The following is an 18,454-nucleotide window of genomic DNA, read 5'->3' on the forward strand; positions in this document are numbered from 1 at the left end:
CAAATAGGTGAATTAGTGAATAGTGAACCACAAGCTGCTGGGATTACTGCAAAGTGTTTCCCAACTGTTTATTTAGCCAACATTGGCTCCGCCGCAAAACATTTTTAAGAGCCGCATCTCTGTTCCTTTCCCGTCTGCCTTGGATGCCAACCAAGCAGTGTGATCAAATAAAATCACACCCGGTGCACCAATAACTTCAACACATTTAGCAGCGTTTTCCCCCAAAGCTTATAGCATGTTAACTCTCTGTGGGCAAAGTTGTCTGCTGAAATGTTCATGAGGCTTAACAGCAATTAGTAGGAATGAGCGAGTACCGATACCAGGGATCAGACCAAAAAATTGTCTTTATATCTGACTTACTTATTTGATGCTAATTTTCTCACCATAATTTAAAAGGCACACGTATTTTGGACGAATATTGTCTTATCGCCATGTGTCATGCTCCTACGCCCACCTCCAAAGGAAACAGTGATAACTAATTAGCAACTGATGGATTAACGGCACTGTGTTGAGCAAGCATCTCATTAAGAAAGTGCACAAAAATGACGGGGGTGAGTGACAGATGATGGAGAAATTAGGGAATGAGATGTTATGGTTTGGAAGATGGCCAGCGGTAATGTGATTTATACATGCTTTTAGAGTTAATGAGAATAAGATACAGCCTTTAAGTCAAAATAATCATTCTGGCAAAGGCAGGGATTACATGGGCCAGCATCAAACATGACAATATATATATATATATATATATATATATATATATATATAACCCCCTTCGGGTCTCCTGGCGGCCCCACGACTCTGGCTGGATTTTGAAGTGTTCGGTTTAGGTGAACGGTATGGGAATTCTTTTTTCTTTTCTTTTTTCTCACGCACGCACGCACGCACGCACGCACGCACGCACGCACACACACACACACGCACACATACACACACGCACAAACACACATACAAAAAAAAAAAAAAAAGGGAGAACAATGATGATGACATGTCAAATGATCAATACTGAGATCTCCCAGAAAAAAGAAGAAGAAAAAAAAAAAACATGACAATATAAGCGAAATCTATATGGAGCATAAACAAAGCTCATTTTTGGTGGCATCTTGTAGTGTTTAGTTGGATTCCACAGAGAAAATACCTGAATGGATGAATTTGTGAATTGTGACGGTTTTTTCGTTTTGCAACCGTTTGAGCCCTTTTGCGCGGAAAATAGAAAAACGAATGATTTGAAATTAGAACAAAGTGGAAGTCAACCAGCATCACTTAGCTGACTGTGTCCCACTTTTTCCCGATGTAAAAGCAGGTAAAAGGGGATTAGTTATGCTGCCAACATACCGCCAACAATCATGACTGTGTCTCTCCATCTATTGCCAATCAGCGTACTGTGTGACTTACAGTACGAATGGCGCTAGTGCCAAGACGAGGGCAGCAAAGTGATGACACAAGGAGGCATTATGGATGTCCACGGCGGGTGTTAATGCCCTTAATGCACTGCGAGAGGCCGAAATGGACTTTGATGGACGACGCCGATGGAACAGAACACAAGTCCTCTGTTACATTCAATCCAATTCCAGCATCTTTCTTCTCTTTCTCTCCTGAAAATGAGCTCAGTCCATTCTAGTTCTGGTTCCGTCAGTGATGGCAGCCTAGCTGGATGACACACTCCCCCCCTTACCCCCCACCCTCCCTCCCCAGTGATCTGTCTGACACCTCGCTCAGTCTGCCACATGGAAAAGCGAATACCCAACAAAAAGAACGTGGCACGTCATTTCCAGTCTGGGCTTTATCACAAAGACAAACAGTTTACACAAGCGGATGCCAGCGTTGGGAGCCCGCAAGCGTTGGGATTGATGTTAGAATTTGTAACGACGCAGTGTGTATCCTTCACTCTCATCATCCTATTTTCTGAATGGCACCTGTTGTAAAACTTTTTGGGTTCAGGGATCCCTTAAGAGAGGAAGTTTTTCCAAGGATCCTCCTCATAATCATAATGCCAGTCAAATGTGACTACCACGTTTACGGCTAAATGCCATAGGTAGTAAAACAATTACATTTGAGTTATTTTAAAGTTGGTTTACAAAGCACAGTCATTGTGGCCAATTATATCGTTTTGGTGGCTATATTTAGTAACTTTTCAAACCGACTTGCCGACAAGCGCGTTTAAGTCCCATTAGAAAAGAGCTCAGTGGAAGGCAATCTGAATATTGCCAGAGACATTTATTTGTTGCAAAAGCGGTGATTTGTCAACATGTTGGAAACTTCTGAAGTATGTGCTGAGAAGCCGCAAATATTTTCCAGGTTCGTCTCACCTGTGCTTTACATGACAAAAGACGGTCATGCTGTATTCAGGCAGGGATGTCACACTTATGCCTTCTTTTGTTTTTAGCTTAACCCTATTCATGAGTCCATTCCGTCTTCAATTCCGCTTATCCGGGATCGGGTCGCGGGGTCAGCAGCTCTAGCAGGGAAGCCTAGACTTCCCTCTCCCCAGCCACTTCACCCAGCTCCTCCGACGGGATCCCAAGGCGTTCCCAGGCCAGCCCGAGAGACGTAGTCTCTCCAGCGTGTCCTGGGTCGTCCCCGGACATGCCCGGAACACCTCCCCAGGGAGGCGTCTAGGAGGCATTCCGAACCAGATGCCCGAGCCACCTCAACTGGTTCCTCTCAACGTGGAGGAGCAGCGGCTCGACGCTGAGTCCCTCCCGGATGACCGAGATTCTCACCCTATCGCTAAGGGAGAGCAGGTTAGAGCTATTCATGAGTCGCTTTCCAGCTACTCTATCTACAAGTCCTCCCTCGGCACATCCATAAATCTCATCCGTCTTCCCTTTTGCCTTCCACCTCGTGCCTCCATATCCAGCATCCTTCTACTGATACTGTATATCCACTCCCTCCCTCTGTATGTCTTGCGCCGGCTGACTTTCATTCCTCATCTCTTCAGTGCATCCCCTCTAACTCTCTCGGTTGTGTTCCACCTAAGCCCCTGTTCGCACAGCACATAACAACGTCATCTGCAAACATCAGAGTCGGCGGGGACTCCTGTCTGACCTCATCTGTCAATCTGTCCATCATCATAGCAGAGCCCATCGTTCATGCGGTCTCACCTCCACCTTGTCTTCTGTCACTCCAGTAGCACACCTCACCACTGTCTTACTGGCACCGGGCGGAATCCTTAACCTCCAAAATCACTTTTGAGGAGAAGAAAAAAATCATATTAGCCAAATTCGCGCGTAAAATCTGAAAATTTCAATCAAGCATATCTTGACTTGAATGAAACTTGGTTGACTTGTTGACAGTGATGGTACGACACTAAATCTCAAATTTTAGGTCAATCAGAGCAGGGGTTCGAGTGCTACGGCCCGCCAAATTTGGACATTTTTCATCTTCACGCTGTCGGAACGGAATTCAGCAAAGATTACGACTGCAATCATTCAGAAGATTGATGCATATTTTAGTAACCTTTTGTTTTAACTGACCTTAAAATTGACCTTGTGGATCACATGACCTTAACATTTTTTTCATGAAATGTAATCACTTACATGCGCTCGAAAACATAAACAGATGGAGTCAAAGTATCAATAACCCGACACCTTCTTTTTTTCTTCTTCTTTTTTTTTTTTAACCCGACACTTTCAATGAATTTCTGATTCTGGGGGAGAAAAAAATATTTTTGCAGCATCTCTGAAAAAAAGCAATTACATTCCACAGAAGCTAGACAACCTGTCTTTTTCAATTTCATTTATTTGATACTTTGCAACATGCATTTGGACTGTTCTTCTCTTTCAGTAACTTTTTTTTTAACTCTTTGACTGCCAAAAACGTTAAATAACGTTTAGTAAAATCCTATGGAGGAGTGTCAAAGACGTTAAAAGACGTTTTTTTCAAAACAGAGGTGAAACTAACCATTTTCTATTGTTGATTACTGAAAAACGGAATAAGGTAGAAACAAAAAAAAAATTCTGATGAAAGATGAGAGTCCAATCTTTCATTTGGTAGTATGCGTGTTTCCATAGTCCAAACACATAATTTTCTGTGGACTTTGAAAGATCAGTCAAAAATGCTTAAATCGGCTGGCACCCACGGCATCCCTTTTCTGAAAACGTCTGGCAGTCAAAGAGTTAATTGTATCTTTGCATCCACGTGACATGACATTTTCACAAGGAGATAAATCTCATTTATGCCTCTTGCTTTGGTGAAATGAGCTGCTCAAATGAGCTGCTGATGGGCAACCGGAGCGAATCGGTTGTCGGATGTTTAAACATCTTCGAGAAAAGGATGTTTTACACAGGATATAATGGCGGAACCATCCAGTGTTGTTTGGGCCTTGACATGTCTTATAGACAAATGTTATTCAATAAGTCAATGCGTTGGTCATGTCTCATGGCGTGTGTCGTACACACACAAACTCTGTCAACACACATAGCGGTTTATTTAAATTATGGACAGAGCCAAGCAGCCGTGGCGTCCATATGGTCGCCTCCAGCTTTTCCCACTCTAATGATGTCATTGGAGAATAAATGTCAGGACTCGCAGGGGAGGGAAGAATCTCATGGAGCGTTGTGCTTTCTTTGGGGAGTTTTTTTTTTTTTATTTCCCCCAGCTTCACCCAACATCATCAATAAACTTGTGCTAAATGCAACAAAGCATGAAGGGAAGCTACTGTACTTATTTGATGCATTACAAATGAGGAGAATTATTCAAAATCCAGACAATTGGGAAGCTGGAAAATTCCAAGTACATTCGAAAGAGATGAAGACATAAAATATATAAGTTACTTTCATATACTGATAAAATGTCTTTACCCATCTCGAAATGGGAGACAGACTTGTCTATAGCACCGGAATCTGACTTTTGGATTCAAGTTTGTGAAAACGCATTTAAAATGACAAAACACACACATTTACAACTTATCCAATATAAAATTATTCACAGAACATACATTACTCAATATATGATGAAGAAAATGGGACTCTCAGACTCCGACATTTGTCTCCAATGTTTACAAAACACTACAGACACTTATGTTCATGCTTTATGGTTATGTACTCCGGTTATGTATTTCTGGACTAAAGTCTTAGAAAAACTTTCCGCTATTTTGGACTGTAGGATACCTTTATCTCCAAACTTGTGTTTGCTAGGTGACCTAACAACAACTGACTTACCACATAAACAATTTCAATCTACACTTGTAGCCCTTACTATCGCTAAAAAAACAATTCTTGTTAACTGGAAAAATAAACAAACTCTGAATATCGACCAATGGTCTAACCTCCTCATAAATCACATTTTAATGGAAAATATATCTGCCTCAAATAAAAACCAAATATCAAAATTTATAGAAACATGGTCTACGTATATAGAATTTTTTAACCTAATTCTAGTTACTTAATTCTGTCTGTTAGCGAGAGCCACTACATCGTGATAACTTACATTGATGTTTCTGCATTTGGCAATTTATTATTATATTATATTATTAGTATGGGATTTTTTTTTTTAATGGGCTTTAGGTGAACTGATGAATACACACACGCATGCACGCACGCACGCACATGCACATGCACATGCTCACCCACATACAAAAAAAATATATATAGATATATATATATATATATATATATATATGTATATATGTGTGTATATGTATATATATGTATATATATTTAAAAAAAAAAAAAAAGAGAAAGAAAAATAAAAAACTTTTTTTTTTTTTAATTTATTTATTATATTTTTTTAAAAAAGGAGAGCAATGATGATGTCAAATCGAATGAACAATACTGAGCTCTAAAAAAAAAAAAAAAAAAAAAAAAAAGGGAAGCTGGAAAATTCCAAGTACATTCGAAAGAGATGAAGACATCCGACGCCTCATTTTAACTCAATGTATCACAAACATCGTCCGCGCATGTTCTTTATGGAAATTTTACTGTGTCACTAATGGCTGCTAGAAAACTGCAGTGGTTTGTTTACATTCAAACTCCAGCCCCTGAAGCAAGGGACGCTGTGATCCTGAGATTAAAGTATCATTCTCAGCTGCGAGCATCGAAACACCTTAAAATGCACACACACACACACACACACACACACACACACACACACACACACACACACACACACACACACACACACGTTCTGCAGCCGCCTTTATGAGTGGAGATGCTTTTATCCTAAATGGGACTCTGCACCGCTCATTAAATAGCATGCATTTTGCGCTTTAAAGAGGATTTGACAACAAAAGAGGCCACTCTTCTGTTTGTTAAACTTTATACTGAATACTTTAAGGACATTCCCATCTTTTTCTGGCACTCGTATACAAGATTGGAAAGTTTACTGCTCAAATAAAAACACCGGGCTTGTTTTCACCAAATGTCAAAAACTCGGAGGAACCTCTTGCAAGTCAAAACACCTGGAACAGAATTATACCAAATCAGCCATATTCTTTCAAATCCACCTGGCTCTCTTGCCGTCTCAAGACGTTTTCTTCCCGTGTGCAGGCGCTCGCCTCCAAACTCAATTACCGGCAAAGTTGCGCAGGAGTGTTCGCCGCCCAAGTAATACATCAATGTCGCGCGGCGGCCATATCTACTGGTGGAATATGATTTTCTCATGTTCTCGTCAAATACGCTCCCAAACAGGTAAAATGAAAACAAACTGCTATTTCTGCCAGCCACGGCCCATTTAACAGGTGCTGAATGGGAACACTGATTGGAAAAAAAAGAAGAGAGAAAAGTAAGGTGATGTAATGCTCAACTGGGAAATTAGAAGAAGAAAAAGTGATTTCTCTGTAGTATGCTAAACATGCATTCATACATTATCTATATGGGTTCTCCTGTTCTGGGTTACAGGAAACTGAAGCCTATCCCAGCTGACTTTGGGCAAAAAGTGGATTTCCACCCTAGACTGGTCGCCAGTCAATCACCGCACTTCGAGATTATTCAAACTCACACTAAACCTTTACTAAGTATGCCATACAGGGAAAATGAAATCCCATTCGAGAGACAAGTAAGTATTTATAATTCTTCCCATGTATTTATAAGCTCTTGAAAATTAGGAGAATTATGTGTCAATAGTATCTGCCTGTAACAAAACTAATCATCCGTGTTTGTCTCTTGTTTGCTGCTTATTGTTGCATGGCAACACCAATGATACCCACAGCCTGGGCTTCTTTTTGATGTCGATATTTTGGAGTCATCTGAGTTTATGTTAGGGTTGTACAGATCAAAGCATATCGAGTTGCCCATGTAAAATACTGTATTCATTTAAGAGCACTCTAAAAACTAGATGTGTGCCCCAAAAAATCGATTCTCATAAGAACCACGATTCTCATTTAGTACGATTCGAATCGATTTTAAATCACGCAAAATCGATTTTATTTAAATTATTTTATACGGTCTTCCCTTTGTTTGTGTGTGCCTTTATTGGGAGCGCTGTTCATCTTGTACCTGATTTGGCCACTTAGGGGCAGTGTGGTTCCACGCGGTCTGATACACTGTTAAGTTGTAGCCACATTAGAGAGTAGAAGGAAAAAGTCACGATCAAGTTATTCGAATAAAAGTTTTGTTTTTTTTTCAGCGTGGAGCCGTTCTTTTGAGTGATAAAAGTGCCGCGAGTAGCGCACTAATTAGCATTAGCGAGTCAGACTGGAATAGATCATTACAATTCCTTGCACATCTATACATTGAAGCAAAAATCATTGGCAATCAAATCCTTTTGAAGCAAAAATCGTTCTGAATGGAAAATCGACTCTGAATCAAATCGAAGAACCAAAAACAAGCGTGGATTGTTTTTTTTCCTTCCTTAATTACTCCATTTGGCTTTTTTAACTTGCTCAAAACACAGTTGATCAATGTGTCATTTTTCATATTTAAGAAGTGCAGAGAGCAAACAATGCGATTTGTTTATTTCATTTTGCAGCTTTTTTTTTTTATATAAAGTCCTCTGAAGGCCATATTAATTTTATGAAAAACATCCACAAATACATTTGATGGGTGTTGTGATAACAAGTTAGGTGCATACGGAAAAGCTCTATTTCGATTCCAAACTGCAAATTAGAACCACATTTGGAAAAAGGGCATTTAATGACGATTCTTTGCACGTCTATGAATTGAAGCAGAAATCATCGTCAATCAAATCATTTTGAATTAAAAATCGTTCTGAATCAAAAATCGATCCTGAAACGAATCGCAGACCCAAAAATCTGAATCGAATCGTGAGACAGTCAAATATTTCCACCCCTAATTTACACCCATAATAAAGGATTGTATTGTTTGACTGATTGATTGACATACAATTGTTTACAGTTACTGTACTTGCAACATATGCGACATAAATGAGCCACATGCTGCTTCACCATGTGTCAAGTCAAAGACATGACCATTGGATTCAATGCTCTGAATCCACCCCTGATTTAGCTGGCCTTCCTGCCACATAAAAAGCTCCACACCGCTGCTGCCTTTTGTCAAATCTAAGCAGCTAATGCCGAGCGTTACCAACCAGCTGCCTTCGCACCTCTTGAAAGTAACAAATGAGACAAGGGGGTAATGCCTACGGACACGTTTTCCTGCCAGAAAAGGGGGTTATTCTCGCTGAGCTGTAAGACTAATGGACTTCTGGCAAACTTTACAGCGTGGCGGCTGCCAGGTTGTGTAAATGTATGGTAATGACAGCAAGCGGGACCACTCTAATGAGCCTTTATCCCCACCTTGTGCCACCTTTCGCTGATTAATTGGCTCCCAGGAAAAAAGGCACCTGACAACCCACAGTCTATTCATAGTGATAGACTTCTTTAAAGTGAAGAACTTCCAACCTTGGAGAGATTTTTTTTTTGTCTCCACTTAAAATCCCCTCATGAAAGCTAGCTAGAAACAAGGTTTCCATTTTTAAGCCGACTCACAGCATGGATTCTTTTTTAAAATTTTTTACGTACTGTATTCCATGCTCCTCAAAGCTACAAATGTAGCATTCATGTACTTAAATGAGGCGGCAAGGATAAAACGCATTGGGGCATAAACAACATATTCTTTGGCTCATTTTAATGCGGCGGGGCAAACACCTCACGCCAGGCCATTATGTGGAAGAAAAAAAAAAATGTGCTAAATGGGGTGAAACACACTGTGAAGAGAGAGCCCTCGTGTGAGTGTATATGCGATTAAAACGATGTTGATTTGACACAAAGTGCCGGGAGGTTGTCTGGAGTTAACAAGGCGGCAGACGTGTGCACGCACATGGACATCCCCCCACTGTACCGGACTACAAAGAACAGTAGTGGTCCCACGTGAATTATGGATTTGTCTCTGCCAAGTTCGTCAGTCTTTGCCTTTCACATTTCCCTCTTCTTCCCCAAACGAATTCCCTTGTGACCGACTCCTTTTTTTTCTTTTCTTTTTCTGGCCTGTCAGCCTTCCCCAGGCTTTGTCTCATCTTCTTATCTTTTCTGTCTCCTTATGTTGGATTCCATTGTTATCCATGATTAAAGGGTTCGGTTAGGTCCATAAGATGCAACAACAATTGAAATGTTTTTTTTGGTACAGTGTCAGCCCTCCATTTTGGGGAACTAGCGAAAAATGTTTGGTTATGATTACAAAACATATTTGCATGAAATAATTTCAATATAAATCAGCCATTCCTGGTTATGGTTCGGTTTGATTCAGTGGGGTTATAATGAATGAGTTTGGCATTTCCTTTAAAGATAAAGCATATCTCTCCAATAAAAATGATTGGATACATATATTTGGTGCGCGTGCGAGTACGTGCACGCTCTTAAAGTGACAGCCACAGTTGACAAACGAAGACATGACTTCAAATAAGTTAAGAAAACTCCGCCACCTCCCCAAAGAAACTGTATAACTACTATAAAAGCTGATAGGTGCAGTCAGAGTAAAACAGTCAGGGCTCTTCGTACTCATCTGGGCATTGGTGGAAGCGTGCATGCTGTAGAAAAAAAGCTTTAATATTACCTTTTTAAACTGCACAATGCACCTTTAAATGTCAAAGACATGATAAAAACGCCACAAATATTCCCAATTAAATTTTGTGGACGCGGTTATAAAAAGATTTTGAACTGTCTTAAAGTGTAATAAGTCAGGTCTTTCATAAATGTGAGAACATACTTTTAAATTCACGTGAACAGTAAATTTCAAGAAGACAGAAGAGATGCAAAAAAAAAATGTTGTCTTTAAAAATATTTTCTATTTTCTTAAGAATTTATGGCAAAATGAGGTTTTATTAATCGATATTGGGCTCAAAAAGGAAAATCGATTCGATATCGATTATTCGATTTTTTTTTTTTTACACCCAGCCCTATAGTATAGTATCATTTTGTATACTATGGTAAGGTATAATGCAACATATTGTAGCTCATAGTATAGTATATTGTTTTCTGTCTATCATTTGGCTGATCAGGATGCAGCGCTCATATGAAATCATTTGTGCTCTCAGGACTCTTGAAGCTGCTCCTTTGTTTGAAGCGCTAGCTTTAACATGAAAAGGTTGACAGGAGGCAGGCTGCGGGTGCATGTGGGGGTTTGTCCAGTGTCTGCTGTTGGGCTAACTCAATCCCAGAGAACACAATGGAGCCCCAGGCTGATTTCCAAAAGGCAAATTGTCATTCCGAGCGGCACGGTACCTGTCTGCTGGAGTTCATCTCTTGTGCAGTGTTCTAAAAAAAAAAAAAAGGGGGGGGGGGTGGATATGGTCTGCATCAGAAGACCACATGACAGTGGTGGGCTGCACTATGAGAACGAAATGAAAGGGAAATAAGATTGAAATGGAAAATCCAGGAAGTTCTTAGGACTGTCAATCAAACAGCCACTCCATATGTGGCATCGGGTCAACCTTTTCAGCTTCGATCACATACGCCCACAGACTTCACAAAATAACCTGACCTTGGTAGAAGACCTGAAATTTGACAATCGTTGCAAACATCTGTCTGATGTGTTGTAGAAAATAGTTGTTGGACAATGACAATTCAAAAACAAAAGGTCAGAAAAAGAACAACATTTACCTATTAGAGCTACCAGGATAAACAATCTTTCCGTATCGTACATACAGAAAGGCAACACGGCAAAAAAAAAAAAAAAAAAAGTGAAAAAGTTCATGTTTTCATAGGCGAAGAACTGTAATTAAAAGGCTGGACTGCTTCTCCAGTTGCATCCCCCACCTCCGTTATTTCTCCTGGCTGCGCTATCAGGTACAGCTCCCACCCTTCAAGACGCGGTCCAATTACAAAGCTGTCGACACAGATTAAAGAGGCAGCCCATCTGACAGCAACTCAACACACCGGCGTGCGCTACATCTCGCCCCTTCAAGAATGCCTGTGCAGAAAACAACTAACCTGACACACAAGTACATCTGTCAGCACTACTTGACCCTATCAGCCCCCCCTGTCGGCGCGAGGGGCGAGCGAAAATAAAAAGCCGTTGATGCAAAAAAAAAAAAAAAAAGCTCTATTCTCTTTTTAATTGCAGCAGAGTGAAAGCGCAGTCGGCGTCCGTCAGATGACGCGGCATGAAAATGAATCGAACACATTTATGTCTAAATTTGTGATCAGATGATCTTGTAGATGGAAATTTTCACCCTAGACGTTTTGTGTTTGAAAACTTCACTTGTTTGAAATATGATGCCAAAACTACTGGACTCATTTAAATGCAATTACATGGTTGAATGTTTTGTTTGTGGATCTTGGGTGTATTAGTGACATTTAAATTTCATTTTCTGGAAAATAATATGGACATAATAACAACATAATATGATTGATGGTATAATTTGCCAAAATAATTAACTTTTGACTGATTGGTGGATTTTTCAGAGCTCTTTCTTATAAGTTGTCTGTTTAGCCTCATTATAAACAGTTCGGGGCCCTATTTTGGCGCAAGTCTAGCACAAAGTTTTTCTTTCTTTTGATATTTTTGCAGATGCGCACATTTAGAAACACCAAAATCACCAAAATCACATGACACTGCCTTCGCCACAACTTAGACCAAGTTTAGTCAATTTCAACCACCAAATTGCCAGGTGATGTACTAAAGATGCACCAGTTTTTTTTAGCCTTAAAGTGAAAGCTGAAGAGTCCAGAGCAAATTGTTTTGCATTGTGTCTCAATGCCACAAACTCTGGAGGGAAACATCTGCCTCTTTAGCTGCTAAATGTTCACCAGTTAGTCGCTAATATACTCAACATCTGCCTGTTGCAGCTGCTCATGGATAATAACAATGAATAATATAATAAGGTTGTTAATGCCATACTTTTGTTTCACCATACAGATTATTGTTATTTGTCTTTCACTGGATTTTTCGTCATCGTAACTAGGAGAACATAATATAAAGGCTCGCAATCTGAAGTTGCTAAATTCTTCCACTCAAGTCCCACACAAGCATGCTGCCTTCATGGACCTTCCAGTCATGTTGGAACAGGAAAGGATCCTACGACAACAACAAAATCAAATAATCTTGGTATGATGAAGATAAAATTTGAAAAAAATTAAATAAAAAATGTGTGAGTGTCGGTGGTTTCACACCACAGCGGGACGCCTCGCCACCTTTTACAAGGCGAGAAGAACGTGAGCTCGCAGACAGAGAATCACATCCCTCCCTCACGGTGAGTGAATAAATTACAAGTGATTGTGCTTCGTAATGAAGGCAGCGGTGCATATTGTGCAAACGCGCTGCTTTTTAATGATTTAATTAAAGAACCTCGCTCAAACTGGAGCGGAAAATTTCAACACGGAGCTGAGCAAGAGAGAGCGAGAGAGAGAGAGAGAAAAACAATCCCGTGTTAATTTCTGCTTCGGTTTGGCAGATGTGCTTCACTTTTTTTTTTCTCTCCATTTCCTGCTTTTTCCCGCTCAACAATTGGCTCATTTACAACCACCGGGATGCATGATGTCCCTCTAATTCTCCCACATACACTTTAGAGCATATGCCATCTGTGTCTTTAGGCCGCTGAGCTTGTGTTTAATCATTAGACAGATTGCCTAAATCCAATTTAAATATGTGTAGTTGTGTTCCAAACAGCAATCCTGAAGTTAAACATCTTTTTTTTTTAGTCCATTATACTACTTTTTTTTTTTTTTACAAACAATATTGCTAGAATCAGTAGTGTTGTGTGTCTGTGGGCGAGCTGCATGCTACTTAAGACAGCAGTGACTTTATAGCAAGATAGAAATGTACCCGTGTACAATTGTGCTCATAGGTTTACATACCCCTCGGGCAGGGGTCTGCAACCTGCGGCTCTGGAGCCACATGTGACTTTTTAATCCCTCTCCAGTGGCTCCCTGTGGATCTCTTTAAAAAAATAATAATAATAATACTGTATTAGTAATTATTTTTTTTGTACATATTTATTTTTATTTGTCAGATAAAATATTCTTTATATGAATTAATGATTAAATAAAAAATAATAACTAAAAAAAAAATGTAAATGCCAGAGACCGAAGGTAGATGAAAAGGTTTTGAAAATTGCCTAAACATTTCTAAAAAGTGACCATAAAATGTCCAAAAAGGAAATGGAAAAGTAGAAAATGACCATAAAATGTCAACAAAATTGCCAAAAATGTCAGAAAATTGACAGGAAAAAAGGCAGAAAAAAAATTGCCATAAAATGTCCAAAGAATGGAAAAAGATAGTCAGAAAATTTGCATTTGTCCATAAAATTGCCAAAAATGTCAGAAATTTGACAGAAAGGCAGAAAATTCTCAAATTGTATGAAGAAAGAAGTATGAACATTTACAAAAAAGGTAGAAGAAAATGAAATGGATGCAGCATATTTCTGTGTTCTTGGTAAATTAGACTAACACTAACACAACACACTGTTTTGTTCATTTGTTCACTGTTTTTTTTGTTCTAAAATGTCTCTTTTGACAGTAAAGGGCACTGACGCCTGCTCTAGAGTTTGTAAACTTATGCGCACGACTGTATTTGTTCCAATTTATAAAACGAGACTAGCATTCTCAGTATGTTCTCGAGTATGTTCTTAGACAACTGATTTTGTAAAACGGCCACAGTTGGCGTACAGGAAATAGTCAGTCTTCTTTCAAATTTACATTGGGTATATATATATATATATATTTATATGTTTTAATTATACTGTGCACACACACACAAAAAAATGGTCAAACGCCATGCCTTACTACTTTTGGGCCATTCCACAATGGAGGTTCCACTGTAATTAGTTGTCGTTCACCCTCAAACACTTTTGTTCACGATACAGCAGCAGAAAGGTCATCCGGACAAGGCTAGAATCTAATTATGTCCAGTAATCAGTACGCTAAATGTTGCGCTGCAAGGTCGCAATTTGACTGTGGAACACTCGGATGCTTTTCACTTGGCTACCTAGCCAAGTACAGTGTAATTTAATTTTCTTCGCGCCTCAATAGAGAAGGAGCGACAAAGAGGATTTAGGGGCGTGAAAAAAAACTCAAAGAACCTATGATAGAAGTGAAAAAAAAAAGCCAGATAAGGCTTATTGTAGAACGTTAGAAACATTGACCATGAGAGACAAATTCATTTCCCGACACACAATGCAAGCAAATGCATAAATAGTCACTGAATCTTGCAACAGAAATCCATTTAAACAGAACAATAGCATTGGTTTAATTGTCTGTTATCGTTTTAATCTAAACAGATATGAATCTTTCAAATATGAAATGATTTTTCCAGCAGCCATTAACAGAAAGCTCAGTGAACTCATAGAACATTTCGATGCCTGCTAATCGTGCCTGCTAAGGAAAGTCACCCTTATTTGAGTGCAACTTTTTGACATACAGTACTGTATAAAAGATCACCACTTTATTGATTTATAGTGACCATTTTCACAGCAGTCGTTCTGACATGCCGTTTATAAAGAAGCGCAACATGGAGAAAAAAAAGGTGGTAAATAAAGGCTTTTACAGGCAGTGTAAAAAAAAAAAGGGCTTCTGAACTACCTCTGAAGATGGAAAATTACCGCGTCGAAATTGTCCCCCTACTTCATGGCTGTGCCATTTAGATAGAACAGTCACGTGGTAAAAAAGCGAGAAAATGTGTCTTTGACAAGCAATGTAAGGGAAGCTTCTCATATCACAATTACGTGGGCAAAATAAATTGGTGAGTCAATGTTGTCTCCTAATCTGTATTAGTACAAAAAAAAAAAAAACATGGAAAATAGACGGAAAAATGACAGATGATTTGCGGTACAAAGCGTTTTGAGTTATGAGCGTGGTCACGGAATGAATTCAATTCGTACCTAAAGGCCCCCCTGGCTACTACAGTCCGTGTAAAAGGGACTTCTGTTACTTATTTCTCAAAATTGCTAGGTAGACATTATTCTGCTATTCACCATTTGTTTGTACCGTTTATATAGCATAATGACACAAAAATGCTTTACAAGCTATGTCAAAGAGTTGAGTTGAGAAATTGCATAAGCATTTGTTTGAAATCACACCAATGTGCCAATTAAAAAGGGGAATATAATGGGAAGAATAGTAAATTTCACAGTAGGAGAAGATCACAATTATCTGGGAAAAGAAGCCACAGACCGTTTATGTTGTCAAAAATAATCATATCTGCTATTTTCACTTTAAATTAGACAAAAATAAATAAATAAAACACCTCAGGCACCTGTATGATTGTTGCTGACATAATATACCGTCTTTCACACAATAACGGCTTAAAGCTTTCTTTTTTTTTTAAGTTAAAACAGTTGCCTGGCAACCTACCAGGTCACAATTTTCCTTTTTATGGGGCAAAAAAAGAATAAATGATTTTATTGAGAGGAGTTCAAATGCAAGCTCGTCTTGGAACCATCAATGGTCCTCGCCGTAAACACACACGCAGACCTTAGCCAGCAGAGCCAATGGAATGCATTAATGCAAGCTCATCACGAGGCAACACTCAATTAATAAGTAAGCTGGCAGCCTCCCACACACTATTGCACACATAGCACTAAAGACATTAGTGCTGCTCTAAATCAAACTGAATGCTCGGCTATTTGACACAAGACCCTGCAATATAGCCATGTATGAGTTGTTCAAGTAGACAATGAATTATTTCAGTGAGGGTGCAATTTTAAGGATGTCAAAAAGTTGCTTGGTGAGAAAGTATATGTAAAACCGACTACATACCTGAGATTTTTTTTTTTAATCCACCATAGCTAAGAATACAGTATTTTTGGCAAGAAAAAGTGGTTCACTTTCACTGGAGACAAAATGCAAAAAGTGATTATATTTTGATTAGCCTTTTCAGTCGATAAATATTTTCTTTATAAAGCACATTTCTATTAAAAAGCAAAATGAAATGATACACAATTTTTTTATAAAAATAAACACACTCACCGCAGTTTCTGAACCCCATCCATCTAATGAGCCTTTTTTTAGTAGAATGTACAGATATAGTTTTCAAATCTAGGGGGCAAAAGTAAAAAGTCGTCAGACAATTAAATAATCAAGTAAAGTACTCATACTACAAAATCTACAGTAACCAAGTATTTGTACTTCGTTACTTACAGTTCCCACTACTAGTGGTACTTACCTGTGCTTCATTCCCATCTTCCAGCGTCGTTAAGAGAGGACCAAACTTTAATATACTACCGTTAATTACTTAACACATTTCGTTCACATTGTTTAAAAAAAGCTTTTTCAGCATTTTTCATATGGCAGCACCTGACACCCATCTAGCGGAAGCTAATTGTAACGGCAAGCGATGGTGACTGTCGTAAAAATGAAAACGCGCGACACCAAATCGTTTGACGGCAAATTGTGCCACAACCAACATGGCCGGTTCTTTGATATGCGGTGATACACAATACAGGTAGGATCTGAAAACCGCGTTCTTATCTGAATCTTGAGGAGGATGACAAAGTAATGTGAAATTGGGCTAATTTACAGGGTGAGTTCAGTTCTAAACAGAGATGTGAAACAGTATGGGAAGAAGTTCATGTTTGACACCAACGAGGAGACATGCTGGAACTCAGACCAGGCAAGTTTACCTGCTGATCAGTGTCGGTCCTTGTGTATTTATCGGTCAGTTGAGGCTTGTTGAATAATGCTTATATTTTTGCTCTAGGGTGACTGTCAGTGGGTGATTTTGGATTTCCCTCAGTCGGTTAGAGTGTCCGAGTTAAAAGTTCAGTTCCAAGGAGGCTTTTCAGCCAAAACATGCAGGCTGTTAGGTATAATATACACAACTTATACTTACAACAATATTTTTATGCATAACACGTACTATATATGCACTTAATTTTGTATTTTCTTACGTCTAGTCTACATCTTTTCCTTCTATACCTCCGTTTCTGCATTATTTCCTTCTTTCACGCCTGTTTTATTATTATGATTATTATTATTTATATATCTGCTTTATACAGTACCATCGTTTGGCCCAGCATGCATTGAGTTTATCTTTCCTCTTTCGTGTTGTTCTCTGCAGGTTGTTCAGTAGATGGAGATTTCACAGTGATCAGTCATTTTTACCCTGAGGACAACAACTCTCTTCAGATATCCTTCATTATTTATGCCAGCGTCAACTTAGCCTTTTATTGGAATTGTATTTAATATTTTTTTTTACATACTGGGGGTAACTTGTTACACACCGTGGACCGGTTGCCAGCCAATCACGCAGGGCTATTATAAGCTCTCAATAATATTGTTACTGAGTGTGTTTGTCATTGTGACTGATGATTCACTGATTATCTTGCCTTAACTGCACACCCACTGCTTTCCCATACAGGAGGTGACCGCCGTGGACAGAGTAAAAATAACATTTGAGAACAGCGCCGACTTTTTCGGGAGAATTATTGTTTATACTTTGGACCTCCTGGGGGAGAAAGAAACATGACCCATTCTCCGATTATGAGGGAAATATGCAGGACATCTACGATACTGGATGTATGTGCTGCCACCACGTGACTGGATTGGAATGCTGCTTTTTTTTTTTTTCGTACGGAGAATGGATGGGCACTGCAAACGGCAAAGGTGCTGATGATTCACTCTCAGAAGGCCATGATAACAGTTGAGGTGTACAGCCATGAACAACACTTGCAAACATGTTGAATCCAAAATCAAACTTTTGCTTGTGCTTTGGAAAGCATGAACATTTTTACTTTTTTTTTTTTTTTTAAATACAGATTACGGACCAAATCAGTAACTGAATCATTAAGTTCTACAGTGTCAATTTGAAATAATGTCCTGTTTTTGAATAAAGGTTGGACATTAAAACATGATTTTTAATCTGATTATTAAACAGAGTAAACAATACAATAAATGTTAGTTGAAGCCCTGATTATTATTATACTGTATATTTTGTTGCTGACAAACGTCTGCTGCACCCTTTTGTCCATTTATAAGTAATGTAGTGAAAAGGAGTAGAAATGTGAATATTTACTTTGCAAGTCTATTTACAATGTACGCCCCCTAAATTTCAGATTAGGCACCACAGTGCTCATAGTCTTAAAAAAAATAAAACTTACTCTGGAGCCCTGTCCTGAAAAATAAATG

General features: G+C 39.0%; 1 protein-coding gene across 1 annotated transcript; it reads left to right on the forward strand.

Annotated features, from left to right (window-relative positions):
- Positions 1–16,655: 16,655 nt before the first annotated feature.
- Positions 16,656–18,180, forward strand: nr2c2ap (nuclear receptor 2C2-associated protein). Its single transcript, XM_077583274.1, has 5 exons — positions 16,656–16,772; positions 16,850–16,940; positions 17,028–17,133; positions 17,388–17,455; positions 17,673–18,180. The coding sequence occupies exons 1-5, from the start codon at positions 16,735–16,737 to the stop codon at positions 17,793–17,795; spliced, it is 426 nt and encodes a 141-aa protein (XP_077439400.1). The 5' UTR covers positions 16,656–16,734; the 3' UTR covers positions 17,796–18,180.
- The last annotated feature ends 274 nt before the right edge of the window (positions 18,181–18,454 follow it).

This window comes from Vanacampus margaritifer, chromosome 13 (assembly GCF_051991255.1).
Source record: "Vanacampus margaritifer isolate UIUO_Vmar chromosome 13, RoL_Vmar_1.0, whole genome shotgun sequence".
Classification (NCBI taxonomy): domain Eukaryota; kingdom Metazoa; phylum Chordata; class Actinopteri; order Syngnathiformes; family Syngnathidae; genus Vanacampus; species Vanacampus margaritifer.

Coding starts and splice junctions, on each gene's coding strand:
- nr2c2ap (XM_077583274.1), top strand. CDS start 16,735: ATGGCCGGTTCTTTGATATGCGGTGATACACAATACAG. Junction 16,773..16,849: donor TGCGGTGATACACAATACAG/GTAGGATCTGAA, acceptor GCTAATTTACAG/GGTGAGTTCAGTTCTAAACA. Junction 17,456..17,672: donor AGGACAACAACTCTCTTCAG/ATATCCTTCATT, acceptor CTGCACACCCAC/TGCTTTCCCATACAGGAGGT.